Here is a 19,985-nt window from a genome sequence, read left to right as displayed (position 1 = left end):
CAGGGAACGAGTGTCCGTTGTCAGCCGCAATTGTTGTCCTGCCGGTCATCCCGATTTCGATGGAGAGAGGCTTGTCATTAGTCCTACTAGAACTGCACGGCAAACAAGGAAAGGCTTCGTCCATGCGCGGCATTTGAGCATGTCATCGTCACGCTTCCCGGCCAACCTTACTGCTGTCCTCATATACGCTGTTTGCATTACAGAAACAGAATGGAAACGTACAGGTAGTTACCGATAAAAGTGGGTAGATTTGTGTGGGACAGATCAGAGTAATAGTCATTACATGAAATCAGAACGAAATGTATACCTCGTTCAATTGCAATATAATAGGTTTCAAATGCATTGTAAACGAAGTAGAGCTAAATTGTCAGGCTTCATTTTTTTGCTTCACGCCCACACACACACACATAATGCAGACTACCAGGTGGCTATGGGTATCCTGGACTATAGAATACGGTAAGTTGAAATGCTTGGAGTAGTAATGATGGAGACTGACAGAAAGCATTATTGGTCATCGTTTTCTTACTAAGTATACAAATACATCAACGTACCCGTTGATCTTAGTACTTATAAGGCATGTACAGCATTAGATGACCAGTAGTTTTATTTGATATACGGCTGTATAGGTTGATTGCAAAGGAGCGGTCGGTTTCAACAATAGCAGAAGTGGTTTGTCTGCAAAAATAAGCCGCTTAGAAGCAATCGCGTAATCGATAGAAATCTAGACCGCTTACGTATTGTTTATTCAGGCATGACTTTCGTGCATGTTATCATGATTCTCTGAAAAGGTGGCAATATAATACCTACCTTATCGAATGATTTGTATTAAAATACTCATTATAATATATCAGTATAGACGGTGTAGATATGGATATTTGGTTTCGGTAAATGCCAACGTTCAGTGAAAGCTTCGAGCGCCAAGGGATCGGCTCTTACAGCTAAGTAAGGGTAAAATTAACTCGAGCTTCGTTTAACTGACTGACGACTTTATGGAATTTCATATTGTTTCTAACAGCAAAAAACAATGATATGTTTGTTCATACGTTATTATATCTGTGCTCACATCTCATGTAATAAATTCGAATTCCAATTCACGGCAAAAACAGTACTGTTTAATGTAGAACGACATAATCCTTAAATTCTAATTTAAGTCTAAATAATAAGCAAATGTTTAAATAATAGGTTATAAATAAACTAGTCTACAAGAAAATGTTTGCAAAGGTATACTTGTACTTCAGATGCTGAATTTCAGTTAAGCTCCCAAGCCAACATCACGTGTCCGTCTGGGCACAGTATGGCGTGAACGTAACTCTTGACAAATCGGTTTACGATTTTTACAAGAGACCCTCTACCCCGCGTCTCATTAATAAGGAAATAATAAGGACTCTAAATATTAGCTAGACCACTAACGCTGTCCGCGGTAGGAGAGCCAAAGGCGACAAAGACTGGCTTTAATGTCGACATTTTACCAAGGTTATACTCGTTTTCGTACGCCACAACCACTTTAGATAGAAGTCTTCATGGGCCATCCTATGCTTATGTTCGCCGAGTCCTAAACGTGTCGAGCCTTACGTCCGGCATCGTCGTTCCGACGTCGAGTTCGGGCGTAGACATGCTTCGTTTTGTGCTGGCAGCTAGCCGTCTGATGGAGTACTTTGTACCGCACGTAAAACCCGAAACATTTACTTTCTCAGACTTCTCGTATAGTCTATACTTAACGGTGCAACTTGGCTGGAAACCATTTATTTCTACAGTGACGTTTAAAGCCTATTGCCTAATCTAGTGGTTCGCATAAACAAGTGGGTTCGAAAAGTGGCGCGAAAATCTGAGTGGGGCAAGCAAAGTTTAAAGGTGTTGGACTGATCTAAAAAGAAACGGAACTCAAAGAATATACAAACAAAATTAGTCGACTTTCGATATTTCAGCCTTAATAATAAAGATATTCAAAGGTCGTAAACAACTGTATACCTAAGATCAACATTGTGTGCCATTTTATATACTAGCCATGGTGTCCTTTCGCGATTGTTTATTTGTAAGCTAAGACTGCATATTCGTAGAGGCTAAAAAAAAACCAACGTACTTAATAAAAAGAGACCAATTAACGTTATCCGGCTGTCTATTTTGGATTAGAGAATATCTCCGTTGCCGACTCCAGCTTCTAAAGACGATTCAATTCTGTTACCAACGTATGCTGCTGATCTTACGGTTCAATATAGCGTCAGTCTCTCAATCTTAGTGTATTTTAAAAGCACATGTTGAGCCTAGACGTTTCTTTAGATCAAATCCCCATTTCCAGCCGGAAGCAGGGAAAGGTCGGTGAGGCGTATCGGTGAGTCGACCTGTGAAAAGGTTTGCCACAACGCAATCCGGCCGAACGGTGAATGAGTTATGTATTTTCGTTCAAATTTACCTAGTCACCAGTCATAGAAAAAGAAGATGGAGGGTGTGCCGTGAAAAAGCTGTGAGAAATCTATTGTTGCATATTACCAGTGCATAGGTGGTACAAAACGAATGTCAGTTTGCTAGCGTTATACTATAATGTATGATATCAAATCGTAACCCTTACATGTACATTTTATTTTGCAAAATTGTAAAAAAATAAAAAACAAAAAAAAAAAACGCTGTTCGCATCAGTGAATCTACTTGCAGGAAATTAGATACTTCCTAGGAATCTAAAACCGCAACACTGAACGATATTATTTAACAATGGAACATTTCAGTTATTTAGAGAGAGTAAAGTATATCATTTCGTCTCTATATCAGATTTGACATCTATATTGGCTTGATCAGTGTGCAGAGCTTCTAGTGCATTGGTGTCACAGTGTCGTACTGCAATTAGAATGAACAGACGTTACGTTTGAATGATTGTGCGTGTCATTTTTGATGGATCCGGTGATTTTGGAGAGCTTTTGACAGTACACTGAAACCTCGCCTGAGAGTGGATGCCCCGCTTCGAACCAATATGCTTTAATTAACATTATCTATTGTGGAAGTTAATTGAAAGAAAGAAAGAAAGAAATTTCACAAAAGGAAGAACTCAGTGATATATAATGATAGGCGCTGGAGGCTTGTGAAAGCTATCGGCTGAATCTCGGTGAAATCTCGGACAATATCATAAGTCGTTGTGTTACACTATGTCTACGTCTAACACCATTTGAGAAATCGTCATTAAGAAAGGCGTGCGTGTAAAAGGATCGTGGCCGACCTACTCTCGATTTAGCTCCTATTTGATGTATCTATTCAAAGACCAAACACAAAGTGCCGTTCTGAAAATATGTGTCTGACCAGTTGGCTCATATCCCTGATTTATTAGGAGGTCCCAGATAAACTTAGTAAACACTTGTGAATTTCACAGTTTTCCATATAAACGTATTGGTTCGTAAGGGAGTGCAAAACTACTTAGAACTTATGTTTGTGACTGTTGGATGTGCTGGTGCTTCCTTCACATATGAGTTTATATTCCCACTCGACGATGACAAATCTTCAGCGGTCGTGGTCCTTCAGCGACGTGAATTGTTCACGTCCAAGAGCAATCGACCGATTGCATTCATCCTTCACGAAGAACTTGCGACGTCTCTCACGCCGTGACAACCTCTTATCGACATCTTCACTAGTAATATTTACAGCTATAACTTTTTGGCTAGACGTAGCGGAACTCAATTTAGTAATCATGCTTTACAATAGAATATAGAACTCAGGAGAAACACTAAAATGTTCAACTAGGAATAGAGCTTGATCCCAGATTTGCATACGCTTATATATATATCACAAAAGTTATAACGTAGACAGGGCTCAAACCACCTTCAAACTGCCTTAAAAGTTGGTCATATGGAGCACGTTAATAGTGATTTTGGGTTCTGTAGAAGTGTTGGCTGAAGTAAATAATAATACAATTAATTAGCAGCGATTTACGAGGGAAGAACGGTATATTGCAGGAAATCAGCCAACAATCAAAACGATTTTACCCATTCAAAAGTTACCTGTGTGCCGGATCAAGGTATCTTATTAGTAGAAAGTACCGTTGACATCGTCAGCTTCGTATTATTTCTTGGTTAAGGGTTCTCCCAATCGTTCCTCATAATCGAATGTTTCGTAGACAAGAAGTAGACTAGATGGCTAGCTGGCTATGTCTTACGTTTCGTGATTTCTGCGAGCTTGATTTAAGCCTCCAGCCCTCTCAGACAGAGTAATAACTTGAATAAGAATGGAAAATCAATTTTTGCGAGTATCGCCTATTACCCAACGCTGCCCTTGCTTTGACATTCCTGATTGCTGTGTCCTATCAATACAGGACCTGACTGCCATGTCAAGAAAGAATTTCCAGCTTTGGAGAGATATTGCTGATTTTCAGTAGAACTAATCTAGCTCTTTATTCATCCGTCGAGAAAGAGGGCACCGAAAAACATTTCTGATGAACCTCGATAAACTCAAATTTGTTGTCAATTTGTTGCAATTTTGCAATAAAGCGTTAATGTGTAAGCCGGCCGATAACTTAAACTTGATGGGTGTTTGAGAGGCCTAGAATCATGGTAATAGTAACTGTTCACTTTCCCAAATTATAAGATTCAACAATTGCTTTCCAACGAACACTTTACCATCTGTTTTCTTATATTTACTTACAATCTCATTGAAATACAGTATACTGAACCCTAACGCCCGGAGTGAGGCTTTCGCTATAAATAGAACAATATAGGTTGACAGTTCTTATAAACCGTACCTATATAATAAGTAGATTCTCTCCTAAAAATATATATATTCTTAAAGGTATATTTTTGTACAACGAATGACTACCTCGTCCTTCTGTCACCAAATAATGTCACAATGTGTACAACTTGCCACTGTATAAAGTATTCAGCGGCTGGGCACCTCTTCCACAATCAATCCTAGCATCATGGCCTGAGTTTGCGGTGGAATTTAAACATGTCCTGCTTCGTGCTGGGAGCCAGCCATATGAAGTAATGCTGAACAAAGGTTGCACTGGTCGTAAAAACCTGGAACATGTATTTTGCTAAAATCCTACCTTAGTAAAGTGAAAAGTAGCAGGTATAGATAAATAAATCTATGCCTATCATTACTCGGATTAATTAAATTAAGTGGAATTTTAGTTTGATCAGTCCATTCGTTTAACGGAAACTATGTCATATGACCTTTGTCATAGTTCATTTGTTTTTGTGCTTTACAATATCGCCTTGATGACTGTGAATAAGAAACGTCAAGGGTGGCGAGGAACCCGTTAGCTCGCAGACGTCTTGCAAAAAAGCAACTACTTAACGAGAGTGGACCAAGTTTGCGTTGCTTTTCTATATATTTGGATGGAGTAATGAATTTCAATCCTGGACATTATAAGAACTTAGTTAGACCTAATAGGTTAGCAAACAAACCCTGATCCCACTGCATTTCTCTAAGAAGTTACCTTTCAGTCTTGAAATGTACAGTTCTAAAGGTCATACCAAAATGCAACTTCGTTTTCTAAACAGTCTTTAAGAATTTCTGCTGCGTAAACAATTTGTTTTTCAATAAGCTGGATATCAGCGTTTCCATTTCTATTTGTTGCGTGCTACAAGCCATCTAGGCGAATCCCAGCAGTTCAATTAAATTGACTGTATCGGGCCACGCCAACTGTAAATACGGGGGGAACTGCTGGGGCGAAAGCGGCCTTTGACACCATCGTTGGCTAAGGGGCGCCCAGTCTTCGCTCGTAAGACTTTTGCCGCTCAGAAGCAGATCAATGTGTACGAACAGTTTCGAAACCTCGCGGAAAGGGTTCAATCAAACGACGAAGCGGAAGCGAAATAATGTAGCTTTGGGTCAGCAACAAAAAAAATATGTATATATACATATATATTGATGATGCCTGCCAAAAATTTGGCCGTCGATTGTAACTTCCCATAGGTTTTTAAGGCGGGATCTTTTCAAAATCCCGTGTATAGACATCCGCGGTCAGTGAGCTCCCAACAGGCCATGGGCAGCTGGACTCATCTGCATGTCAAAGATGTAAAAGTGGCTATGCATCTAGCATTAGCTTCGTGCGCCAGTATTGTCACCGTTTTCGATACTTACTTGGCTCGCATTGGAGTTGGTTACAATGGTCATATCTGGCTAATAGGCAATTTTCCAGGGTCCTGCGATGTTGCCAACTTTATCACGTACGATCAATAGTAGCAGAATACCGTAGTAGAACACATAGCAATGGGCAAAGTATGGTCACAGTTTTGCCCCCACGGCATTGCTGCTGCAGTTCGTTTTGTACCGCACTGACTCACGTTCAAGGCAACCCTTTACGAACGACCAGGTTTGGATTCAGCTACAGAATCCCGTCTAATAATAGCGCACGTCCGAATAAGTTGACAGAATGTCACGGCTAGCCCCATAGGCGTCGTTCATTTGTGCTTCAGGGCTTCACATTTGATTTTCGAATTTCGCAAACGACCATTTACTAAATTATCCATAGACTGTAATGTTCGGTAAGCTATGTATAGTACATGATTTCGGCTGTTCACACTTAGTTCCAAGGGTCAATCAAGAAGGGTCCATGTTATGACGTGTTTCAATGCACGTACGTAATGCATGGTGTCGGTCTGATATCCGAAATAATACGTGCAAATTGTAATTAAGCCGTCTACTGAATAGAACTACAGGTTTGCAATATTTGTATTTCCGCCATTCATTCATTCATTCATGAAGCACAATCTACAATCTCAAAAAACGAAGGACGCCGTGAATAGAAACCCTGTCGTGCCGATCGATATTGTATAAACATAATAGGACTTAGTGTGACGATATGGATAGCTCCTGCTGTTAATACATCAATAGAAAATGTCTCTTTTTATGAAGCGTTCATCTTTTCGAGCCACCGTCCCTATTCCGTCTTATGTTGGCCCCATCAGACTTTCCCATTTCTAGACCTTTGTAGCACTATACAAAAATTGCGCCTTCGTTCTGTTTGTGAGTTCCTTTGGGAGGTTGTAGAGCGGCGTTTATTAACCTTAACTCAAGACTGGTGAATCAATTAACATTTTAGCCTCGTATCTATGAATGGTCAAAAAATATACACGAAACTTCTAGTTTTCGCCTGTGAGTCCTTTAATAATAATGAAAGTAATAAAAATAGTAGTAAAAGTAATCTCAATTTGTTGATGATGAGCCAAAAAATTCCAAGGCTGTTAGTAACCGTATCGCTCAGCGTCGAACTTCTATTCCGATACAAGAATAACAAGCCGCACTAACATCATAATGTAGTAACATGAAGTAATTTCCTTCATAAGCTTCATTTTTATTAGGCCTAGCTTACTCGATGAACTGTACATCAAGTTTAATAAACGTAATGCTTGTATCGCAATTCGACAGAGAGGTAGTAAGTTGACTGTAGCTAGGTATAGGTTTAGGTTAAAGTGACCTTTAAGAATGTATCTTTTCTGGAATTTACACTGGGTTAGTGGCTGGCTGGCTGGCTAAGTGTAATAGTTATTATTTAGTTATAGAGTTATTTTTGTTCTAAGAACAATGTGGCACTTATTAACGATTTTTGTTTGTATTCATTTTAAACATTGTTGGAATGATGAAGGGAAAAACGTAGAGATACGCAAACAAGGACAACAAATAAAGGAAGACAAAAAAAATCGTTTTTTTGGCCATTTTTGAAAAATCAACGGAATATTTGTATAGACCTCTTATTCTTTAACGCCTTCTCTAGTTTTGAACTTGCAACAGCCAGTTAGATAATAGGACCCTATAGGTTAACAGGCAAGTTTTAGCGTGTTTGATAATGCTGTGTGATGGCATTCGGCTCCATTCATGTATGATGAATCCATATCACTATAGGGTGCATTGAGATTTTCTGTCAGGCTTTTCCTTTGTCAATGTGCACCTAGATGTTCTTAGGACGGCAATTTTTCTCCTGTACATATGCTACTAGAGCAATATCAAATAAAGGAATTGTGTTAATACTGTCAGTATTGCGCCACAAGCATGGAGGAAGTTTGGCGGAAACGGAAAAATAAGACCACCGCTACTACAATGGCCGAGGACGAAGTGATTCGAGTTAGACGCCTTGAGGCTTCGGGAGGAGTCACGAAACTAACTACGTAGTAGGCGTGGTCGCTGGCCAGATCTCGCTGACCGACCTGGGCCGTCCGATTAGACCGACGGATCAGTATTGTCCGTGTGAGCAGTGCGTACATATGTGTGTGAGTTCTTACTCCGTGTGGCCACGTGGAGCAGTCGTAGTGCCGTTGATTAAGCTCACAGCAGATAGAACGGAGAAGTACGCCATTTTGTTTCGAGTTGCTCAGAGATCCAGTCCAATCAATCCAGGCATAGCTTATCTGGTTAGGCGGTGGGTGATCAGTGGGAAGCGGTTAGCCGCCTGATCGACGGATGTTAGTGGTGGTCTCCAAGGATCTCGGCATCATCGAGTAAGTTGCGAGGCAGCAACAGCAAAAATAGCCACAATAGCAACTGCCCTTAGACGCCGTACGTACCGTAGAGCGGAATACTATCGGCGGGACCATTGCGGGATCCCGGCGTGTAAGCGGCGTAGGTCAGGTCGAGTCGGCTGGTCGTAGGGTTAAACTCGACGGGTTGTTACCCAACGAACCGAACGAGTCAGTCGAAGGCTGGTGAACAGGGCGGGTAAGAAGTGGGGGCATAGCGCAGATAGGATAAGTGCAGCTGTGAGTAAAGACAAGTGGCTTCTTCTTGAGTAAACTAGAGAATAGCTCTGGGTGTAGCGGGCTGTTTGTATTTGGTACAATCATGCGCGCTACCTGCCAATAAACTAACGCAACTCAAAACAAGATAGCCATAAAGCTACGCGGTACGAGGGCAATCCGTCTGGAAGTAGCCATTGTGCTGCTGACTGTAGCTTAGCTACTGCTTCGTTGTGTCTGTGGTCTATCTTCGCCCGTTGTAGAAAAACACTGGCCAGATATTGAATAGCATCGCATCGTTATTATCTTTTGTTATTATCCGTCTTTGATCGGGATCCTAAACAAACTCCATTGCACTTGCGGCCACCCGCCCATTGCGGTCTGTGCTTGCGAATCGCTCAATACGGCCAGCTAGGTATTGGCTGACTGATAGAGACAGCGTTGCTGATCGGGTTAAGAGTGGGTGCGAATCGAAAATTCCCAGCTCGGGTATTTGATATGGGTGATTATAGCTACTCGATGGATGATTAAGACACAGAGAGCAGGGAAAAGGGTAAGCCGAATCCTTACATTCGACACCGGGCGGAAACGAACTCCTAGTAAAAGGCGAATGGAAATTGCAAGAGGACAACCAGCAAATGGACCAATTCCTTTCAGAGAATCGCTCGATTTAGGCGTCTTGAGTGAGTTTGATTAGATTTAAATCGATAACGCCGTTTCAGTAAAGCCAAGTCACAGACACGCTGCCTAATTAATGATTTCCTTTTCAGACAGACAGTATCTCTCGCCACCAATCGCCAGGTCAAGATATATACCTATGTCTCTTAGTTGCAACTTGACAGGGTCATATTGATTAGTAAGCCTAAAGAAGGTCTATGCAATTTAAAAACCTGAGGCATTTAGAGGTCTAATAGTTGTCGATCCGAGCAATCGGTATCACCTCTTGCGCAAAATGTCTAAATTAGGCCATATATGTACATACATACATACATACATACATACATACATGCTGTGTGAGTAGACGATTCTGAGTGCGTGCCGCTGCACGCGCGATACGTTCTTTGTTTCACTTCTGGTTAGTCAGTGTAATGCTGTGGGCCTCAATAAATAAACGGATATTTTCATTCATGCTCGTAGTCTTCTGGGGTAGCTCGGATCATTTCTGTGTCATTCATGATACGCTTACTTTTTCGACTTAATCCATAAAAATGACGACAGCCTCTTCTAACGTATTTCAACGATAGCTGTGTGAACGAGTACGTTGCTAACAGACGCCACTAGTGAATATGCTAGATTGATCGTTATAGTATTAACGGCCTGTTTTAGTCGAAGTCCTAGTGTACTTTCAGCTGTTTAATCGTCACTATAATGGTCCAGTTATAAACAGAAATAAAGCCAATCACGAATTGTTTTAAGGGATGCTATCCATTCAAATACTGTGCAATGCTTAGAAGAAGATGAAACCAAATAGGCCGAAATTCGCTATCGTTGAACGCAAGCGAAAAAAAAAAATAAATGTACCGGCTGTTCTGGCAAGGGCTTTTATATAGCCTAAAGTGGTTCTCTATAAGGCATGCGTTTTGGAAAAATATTGATCGAAGACACTTATGTCATAGCCTATATAGGCCCCACAGGGTGAAATTATATGGGTCAGAGGTGGGGCTCTAAGGACGACTAATGAGTTCACGCTAAAAAACCTATCACTTGACAAAGTTAAAGAAAAAAATGCTTGTCTTTTTGGAAGGATTTGGCTAGAAAAGTCGGCGCTTTACAATCATTCGCTGCAAAGTTAGACAGGTCAAAGGTCATGATTCATCTAGCAAAAGCCCATATGAACTTCTGTTTTAAGTTGTGAAACCGGTTTTGAAGTGGCCAGAATTGGCACGTGTACATTGGTAAGTTTAATTTTGTTGCATAAATGGCTCGAGTTAGTTAATTAGTTACGTGGGCACCGTTTATCATCGATAGCTTGACTGCTATTGCTATAAACAATTATTTGCGGTAAATTCTGCTCCGACCCTGAAATACGGCGTACGGTGCGTTAAGTTAATAAGGCAGTGAACATGTTTTGATACGTTGTTGACAACAATGACACTGGTTCAACGGATACGTTTGCCATATATGCAAACACCTATTTCTACAAAGCCACACTTTTATCCGAAACTAATTTGTTTTTTTGATTGGTTTGTATAGTTAGCATCATGGCTTCATATACCTTCGAAATGCTGTAGTTCTTCTCTATTATTTCTATTGTTCTTGCTTCATCAAAGGTCTGACGAAATATGAGCGAAATTTTTAATTGTCGCATAATGACACCCCACCTATTGAACCCTATTTGGACAATGTTAAAAATTCAATAACGAGAAAAGGACTAAATATTTAACCCGAATGTATATCAAAAACTATAAATGCTCCATAGTATGAAAGTTTTCAGTCAACATTCCTGTTATAAAAGACGGAACGACCCACATAGACCTTGATCCCATAGGCCAACCTTCTTCGCGCCAAACTCGTTTGATCAATACCAATCCGCTGCCCTCCAAGAAAACAAGTAGTACGTACACTGGGTTTCCATTCGACACTGAGAACAGCATTAATATCATATATCATTAACGCGCCAATTATAAAAATGGCATGATCGTTTTTCAGCTAGCCGACCTCGCAGCCACTAGTGTCCGTGTCCGTGTCAGTGATCGATTACGTTAATATAAATACGACGTATTTACACGGTATTAGTTAACAGCTCGAGTCCCATAAAGGTGTTTCGGCTAGTTCGTTTATTTGAAGGACGAATTTCTAATGAACCCTCTCATTAAGTGGACAACGGCATTTTTCCTGTGGCTTAGTGATCTTTTGTTGGTACCTTACATATGCCGATCTATTTCTACTTCTACGAAAATAGGCTTAAGGTGGATGGCTTAATCGGACCAATTAAGCTCACTTTTTTGTGGTGGTGGTGGTGACGGTATGTCGTCCAGGGACGTACATATCGAATAAACGAGGAGTCCTCTCTACATTGAGTTATTTTGCCTGTAGCTCACGTTTTTTCAAATCAACATAGTTGCCCAGTCATAACCTGACACAGCTTTGCTAACATATAATGCAAGAAGGACTAGATAGGCAACCAAACAGCCCTCGTCCAGATGCACGTCCTCGTTTTACATTTCCGCTAGGGGATATCGCATATACATGTATTATGATCATAAATTCATCGTGCTGTCTTCCAGCGATCTGTATGTATTTACATAAGTAGAAAAGCATACCTGGTAACGTGCGAGAGAGCAAGGGGCTTCCCTCTGCGTTAAACAAACTACCGCAACTTGTTGAGCTCATTTGAGCTGTTAAATGCTCACTTAGTTTCGGTTACGCCAGTATATTGTTCGTCACGTGTTCATGGCGTCCCCCGGTTGATGGCAAAAATGTACAGCACGTACATGTTTGGGCCCCTGGTTCCACTACCCCACCACCGTCCTTTACTTAGCCGATGTACAAATTTAGGCACAGCTGGCGGTTTTATGTAAGATCATAGCGAGACGGCGGTCGAGCCCTCCCAGTAACACTCCCTATATCTTTTTGCACGTATGCTCTCTTTTTTGCAGAATATCAAGCCTTAATTGAATGGCTTTTTTTAGGTCGCTCTCTGAGGGGGCTGCGCGTTCGCCTTTTTGTCTTGATAGTTGTGGATTAATCAGCACCTATTAGCATGAAGCATAGGTATAATGCAAAAGGTTCAAAAACGATAATATAGAGAAGAAAAACACTTTGGATGAATGATATCGCCAAAGATTTTCTCTATTATAAACGAAAAATCCATGAAATCGCGATAAAATTATACTTCATTGCTCAGCCTAAACTTATAATATGAATGTTTCAGTTAATCTAGAACGTTTTCTTATAAAAAGGCATAATTTAACATACATGTGAAAATTTACCTTTGCTTCTGTATTTTTTAGAGTTTAAAAGGAAAAATTATCGCTTAATAATATGAAAGAGTAGAATGTTGTTTTATTATTATTAGTACGATTGTATAAAAATAAGAAAATTGCGATTTGTGGTTTTGCTACAAAGTGTTACAGTTAGACAGCTAAATGGAGCAAGTCGCAGCTAAACTCATTGTCTAAGGTCTGTTTTTTTGTGGCCTTTGTTATGCTTACGCCTGTCCCTAAGTATTCTTACGAACTTTTTCTACAAAAATTCCGTAAGCGTCACCAAGGTCGGAAAAATTTCTCTGACGAACTCGAATAGAAGCAGACGAAACGGGCCACAATAGCGTAAGTCTTGGATATCGGACGTTGTTGGCAGGCCGCTTTTGTTAACCGGACCCTTACGTAATCCCTAGGCATGCGCAGGGCGTTAGCGACAGTTCGTGGCTAGAAAAAGGGCAAACAAGATGGTGGTGTAGGGGTACCACTCAAAAACGGTATTGAAACGGGGCCCACAAACAGGAGTCTGCTATTAGCCATGCCCTAAGGGGAACATTCCCAACGAGTCTGCGGGATGACCCTTAAGATCTGCTATTCTGTTCTTATACTGCTTAAGTGGCTCGGAGGACAAAGATAATAACCACACTGTGCCTAAGGGGCACACAATTTCACTACTAAGAGATCCTGATGCTAACGTATTGGTAGACTCAAAGACGTTGCGCACTCGTGCTCAGTAATTAGTTATAAATCAATTTGATTCACTGGAAAAGACAGTAACTTCAAACTAGCTATGGTTGTTTTTTGGGAAGAGTGCTCGATTAACAAGGTTAGACGAAAAAATATTTTTTAATTTGATCGAGAGCTGGTATCAGAATATCGAATACGACACATTCTTTGCTGGAGAGGCAGCGTTAATTTATGCACTTTTAAGGGCTACACGGGATATGATTTTTCGACATATGTTTCGTATCTATCTTCAGTGGATCGCGAAGACAATACGCGGATATTTTACATACATTTGGAAACAAACAACTGTTTTCTGGCTTTTCTATGCTTTGGGCCTGTTCTAATTGGTTGAGTTTTTGTGGCCATTTTAGAGTCTGCACCTCGTTAGACCTCAAAGATAAAGCAACTGCAGTAATTAATAGCATCATAAAGTTAAATTTAATTGAAAAACCTGATTTCAATACAGCTATTTATATCACTGCAGTTAAGAAGAGCTGTTGTTTGAGTGGACTGTGCCACACATGTGTCTTCTTTATTGATTCCGTGATTGGTTGATTATCTTCTACATTATATTTCAACACACCAGTACAACTGTACTAATTTTATATGAATATGTCCAAATTTCTTAAACATGTCGAACATTGTTCTTACTGTAAAATGAAGGTTTTGGGTTTTACGTCGTACGTTGCAAAAACCATATTGTTTCGAGCGATTTTATTATCTTCATTTCGTCAAGCATTTACAACTGTCAGTAAAACAAGAAATGTGCTATTTTTTTCCGTGTTTATTCTTAAATGATCTTCGCTATCTTCTCGTGATTATCAAGTATGACAGGCGTCTACGAAGCGTATCCTAACCTTCAGTCAAGCTCGCAACATTGCCGCATCTGACGTCCTTTCCCCGGATAAACAGAATGACATATATATATATATATATATATATATATATATATATATATATAGCGGTATAACGAGCACGTTGAAAGGAAACAGCTAAAAGTATTGTGCATGATACACACTACGGTTGTGCACTATAGCTTTTAGCGGCTGGTCAGCCGAGCGCTCCGTAACTGAGCACGCAGTAACGCTTTTGTGATTCTCATTCGTTATACGCCATGTTGTACCGGATAACATAGAAAAAATAATCTATATAACATTCGAGTAGTTATCCCACTTAACGTCATACATTTATATAGACTAGCAGAAGCAACTGAACTTTAGGTAGTAATCTTGAAAGGATACATTTGTACCTGTCGCTCTTATAGGATATTAGCTCAAGGTTTAAAACGAGATATAGCGCGTCGGGTACATATCTGTTCCCTGGATAATATCCAGCGGTATTGCGTTATCAGATTCTGCTTAAAAACTATCTTTCTTCAGAGTTCCAATCCGAATAAGCGTTTTGCTCGTTGAAACTTTATTGGAAGTTTCCTTGCAAGTAAGTTCCACGTCATGTACTAGCGTTACAATAATAGCAGACCGTGACTGAGCGTATTCTGTCTTTTTTTGGTTTGATTAATTTGGAAAACATGATTGAAGCTATGCTAATTTGTTGCTGTTTTTCTTTCACGCTTGTTACAGAGCTCTGGCGCAAATAGTACCTCCCTGTCGCGAATCTCTGACGAGGACGAAGAGTGGCGGGGGGCGCACAAGCCTGGACCGAGCGGCGTTTTGTCCCCGAGAGCCTCCCAGGCTACTCAAGGGGTGCAGGCCACTGACGGCGGCGGCGGGCAGGCTGAAGGCTGCTCGCTTGCCGCCGCACCGCTTTCGGATCCAGTTACCCCCCGGGCCGAACGAAAATGCGGACTCCTAGCAAGATCTTCGACGGCAGGTAGGTAACCGAATACGTCAAAGCGTTATAAATTAATTTTGCATACAATGCTCTACTTAGATGAATATTAGTCATATCAGTGCGTTCACAACTCTGACTTTGCTATTGAACAACGGGCTCTCGAAGAACGTCTTCGTAATTTACACTCACTTGCAGTATCAAAATGTGCTCACAGTCAAGATTGTGCCATCTGCTACAGGTGATACGATTCAATTAAACTCTCCAATTGGTTCGACTTTTGATGACGATTAGTATTACCTAGTAATTATAAAAGCGGGCATTCCTTTTTAGCGGACTCACTTATCAGCTATTAAGTGACTATTTCTTGAAAGAGCAATGAAAAAGCCGGTGAAATGAGCATAAGTTGCGAATATCCACCCTGTAGGGTTTTCTGTTTAATGGTATTAGACACTTTGCCTATTTGTGTTGTTCTCACACTGTCGGAAACACGGTTAAAATCGACAAAATTCGCTGCCCAAAATTTCTGCCTTTTTTAAATCGTCCAATACGGAAACATCAGTTCACAGAGACATATGTTTTCAGAATATTTGCCCCACCACCAAACTGGGGCAAACAGAAAGAAAAATATCGTTAACCACGTTAACCAAAGATCTGTTAGACGCCGCTCGTATGACAAAGAATTTGTCGAGGCTCAGCAGAGAAAACTTTCCCTGATAGGTTATCGACCTGCGGATTACGAAACGTTCAGTACTGCGTTCAGATCGTACGGACTGTCACCATAGAATATATTGGCCAATAAGGCCAACTAACAGCTCAGGACACATCGCTTAGTGTCGAAAAACGCAAAGGAACCAAGCAAAGAAAATGGAAAAAGATTCCAGGAGGGATCTTCACGACAAAGTACCAGAACTCTGCAAAGTACCTCTCATTGGAAGCAAGCGACACAAAACAGGCGTAGCGAATGCGGGTCGATGGTGGGAACGAGCTGAGGCCGTAGAAGAATCGATGCTAAATGGAGACGAAACGGGAAAATCGATGTAGATTGAGAGTTTGGTAACGGCAGTATCAGTGGTGCTGGTAAAAGTGCGATATAGCGAACGTTAGGTAGCGCGTAGACTGAAGAGAATCCTTGAAATTGTAGAAAAGCTTTATAGAGGAACACTTGAGTGGGACAGAAGAACGACAACGGGAAAATGTTTACCTTAGACCTGTTGCAAACAAAAAATTAAGTGAAAAATCCATAGGGACCGTGTGGGGATGAATAGTATTTTTGTAGATTTGCTGTAACATCGGTGGTGTTGTTTGGGCAACTGGGTTACATGAAACACAATCACATCTAAAAGATACATTAGTCAGTGCGAAATTTAATACCTAAATAACGAGTGGTTGAAGAAAGTAAGTTTAAGTGCCGCTTTAGCAGTGCATAGTGTCTAAGTAGTTCTGCCGTGATGAAATTCTGATTTTGTTAGATGTTCGAAGCGTTATCGAGCATCGAACCTTAAAGCCGATCCTACGCTAAAACGTCTACGCTAAAAGGTGCCTATGCAGATTGTACGAGGCCGCGGAGATATGCTGGTACTTAAAATAGCTCATCGGCCAACAGCACACATTGATCTCCGTCTTGTATAAAACAAATACGACAAGTTGAGTGGTATCTACGTGCCGCCATCCGTGCATCAATGTGTTAGTGTGCACGTATACGAATAGGTTACTAATTCTACTAAAGTCTGGTTTGCTTTTTGATTTCCAAAGTGCTGCGTATGAATTGCAGGCCAAGTCGATACCTTTTTTTTTTCTTTTTTCGCATATAAAAAAGTAACTGTCGTGTTTTGAACACAAACGTTCTGTCCGCTCTTAATAGATATTCGACACTTATGCGTTTCAAGCATTACCCTGTCTCGATATCGATCGATTGCAGGCCAATGACGACAATGATGTCAAATGCTTTTGGATTGATACTAATGGCTATAAAGGCTCAACCTATGAGGTATGTTTGCCCACTAGATGGCGCTAAGGTAGCCAATATCACTGCATGCTTAGCTGGCTTAATTTAGGGAATATATTGGCCCGTTAGCTTTTCTTCGGTCCGCTGTTTGCCAATTCACGACTGCATGACCTATCCTGCTATACGCTGCCGCCGATGTACGTATGCTCGGGAGGACACCGATCTGCTGAGAAGAAAAACGTGGTTAAGACAGTCGACGGAAGAAGTCCTTCTAAACACCTGAAAATAATCTCTAATCGTGGTTTTCGTTCTACCTAGCTTTAACATTCCGGATTGTCCGTCACTTTTTTATTCTTCTAAGTTATTACTTCTTCCAATGCGTAGAATCGTTAGACGTGACATGTGTGACATCGCATGGTGCTCCTCGTTACATCGTATTTTCATCGATCGGATCCAACGATGGCAGACGAAAGTACTATAAACGAGTAAATGTCTCTATGTATCGTGTTTTCCGGCCGGGTGAAATTTTCGCCGCAGATGTTCTTCGTTTACTAAAATGGCAAAACAACAAAAAAAAAACGCCTACACGTGTTATATATATATACTCCATTAAGCGTCGCTGAGTCGATCTTCTGCGTCCTTCACTAGCCCGATCGAATGCGAGCATAAACGATGAAGTACTAGCGTATACTTGCTACATCTTAGATATTCGAGGGAGCAACGTCGTCTGTCGGATATGCAGACCGATCATGGCTGAAAATTTACTCGTACCATAATACGATTCTTTTGTTCCTGCTTATTCTGCTCTGATGGCGCTTCTACGCAATTATTAAACATTAAACACATTCAGGTAGTTAGGGTTATATGGGTAACGGGCAGAATAAGACCCGTGAAATACAACTGGGGCAAAGCAGCCGAATTAAATGATATGCGTGTGTATGTGTGCTACTATACGACACTTACAAAGAACGGAGCTAGACGATGGGTGAGAACGTTTTTACGTTCAGGTTTATTATTTCAGTTCAAAGCTGTTTGTCGGCTATTAAAGCAGTTGATTTCAAGAAACTGTTAATATAGTTCACTTTTCGCTATCTAGATTCCGCTCGAGTTTCTTAATCAAATTGATCTCGCTTGTGTAGGTCCTTTCACAATAGCAGCACTTCACATAATGCACGATCATATACACCTAAAGTAAAGAATATGTACAAACAACAGTACGTAAACATGTACCGTCATTAAGTCTACTTTGTTCAAAAAGATTAAAATTAATTGTTTTCGGCAGCTTTACATGGCGAACATCGCCACGAATAAGCCGCGTTAGGCACTCCGATTTATATATCAGGAACACTTATGAAGGCAGGAACCCTTTATAAGTTTGCTAAATATGACGACGATTTTTTGCCGGAATGTACCTCAGAGTGATTTTGCGTACCATCGGTACATTCTGTGACGATTTAAGCCTAGTCGTACTTCGCGCCGATAACGCATAGAACGGTGTTCGATGTGCTGTCGAAAAGGGTCCGGGAAGGACCAGGACATCATATTAAATATGAATGCTTACTCACGTTTTTTGTTTTGTAGTTGTTAGCACATTATAGTTACGCGGAACAGAATTGAAACCTGCCACTGGTAAAAGCTTCACAGGAACACATTTAAACGCTAGGGGTCGCGGTCGAGTGAGTATGTAATCACAATATAGGTATTAATTGAGGATGGCCTTAGACGAAAGTCGTGGCGTCCGTATTGACTTTGTATGCGCAATTATTTTGCTGTCTGCTACGCAGGAACCACTCGACGCATGTTCTTCCCTCGAATCGTATAATGTATTATATAATCGTGGGTTCTGAACGTTTGTGAGCCAGTTTAGCTAACAGGAGGAAAACGTTTCTAGAAGCATTTGTCGGTTAGGCTAAATGACATAGGCACTAAAATACGAAGTCTAGCAGAAGGAAGGCATGCTGAAAATTGTGTATTGCTATTTTTGAAAATTTCAATTTACAAGCTTTATGACGTCGGTATACGTGACTCGTACAGAAAAATCAGGAAACTGAATACGATTAATCGAAATCAACTTCTCTGCCAATGACAAGTATCTGGAAGCTCAAAGCGGAGCCCTTCGAGATCCATTGTATATTCACATTTCTCAAGGAACAAAAGTGAAACTGTGTGAAGCCAATACGATGGGTTACCCTATTGTAAATTGTCACATGGAGTTGTCCAAGCGAAGGCTGTTAAGCAAGCAAACCCACTTATTTTTAGTTAATTGGACGACATACGCGTGGCTCATCCGTGGCAAAATATGTATTGATATCCTGAACGCTGTTGCATTCAACGTTAATTTCTGTAGGAAATGGGTTCTATCGTTAGACCGTGCATATTGTCCACAGATTACGATACAAAACACTTGGCCTGTTTATATACATTCTTTAGAACTTCTTTCAAAAATTGTTTCACGATGTGCATTACAGGAAGCGTTGCAGGTAACGTTAGTTACTCTAGGTTTTGCTAATTCTTTCTTGTTCAAGGCTTTGCAGGAGACGGTCCTCCAACTTCAAAAGGCTCCTCCTTCGGAAGAGCAGCCCTCGATCGACAGTGGCGAAAACTGTTCCATAGTAACTCACAGGTAATCATTGAGTTCGAATATAACCCGTACGGATGTAGTACAAGGATTATAAAAGCCGTTATTTGTTTTTAATTGACTGATAACTTTATTTTACTTCTGTATATGTGAGTTCTATGACGCGCGAATAAATGCGGATTATAAAATACGTTCTTCTACGATAAGAATGTGGTCAACAACCTATTTTCCAAAATAACTAATATACATTTTTGACTCCCCCAATTTGTTGCTAGGATCATCACGATGAGGGGCAAAGACCCAGTCGGGAAAAACACTCTCTCAAATTTCGCCGGCAGGACATACTCAACAGCGAACTCTATGTAAGTCAATCT

At 40.7% G+C, this 19,985-nt stretch overlaps 1 protein-coding gene across 1 annotated transcript in view; it reads left to right on the top strand.

The window, feature by feature from the left end:
* LOC147753557 (uncharacterized) overlaps positions 1 to 19,985 on the top strand; it is an 89,343-nt gene that overhangs the window by 5,035 nt on the left and 64,323 nt on the right. The window contains exons 3-5 of the mRNA XM_086968095.1: positions 14,878 to 15,127; positions 19,568 to 19,656; positions 19,887 to 19,973. Coding sequence (XP_086824221.1) covers positions 14,878 to 15,127; positions 19,568 to 19,656; positions 19,887 to 19,973 — 426 coding nt within the window. The remainder of the gene's footprint in view (positions 1 to 14,877; positions 15,128 to 19,567; positions 19,657 to 19,886; positions 19,974 to 19,985) is intronic.

The sequence above is a fragment of the Varroa jacobsoni genome, unplaced genomic scaffold (assembly GCF_002532875.2).
Source record: "Varroa jacobsoni isolate VJ856 unplaced genomic scaffold, vjacob_1.0 scaffold_388, whole genome shotgun sequence".
NCBI classification, from domain to species: domain Eukaryota; kingdom Metazoa; phylum Arthropoda; class Arachnida; order Mesostigmata; family Varroidae; genus Varroa; species Varroa jacobsoni.
Note: the sequence above shows the minus strand (reverse complement) of the source record. Positions and strands in the feature narration are given on the sequence as shown.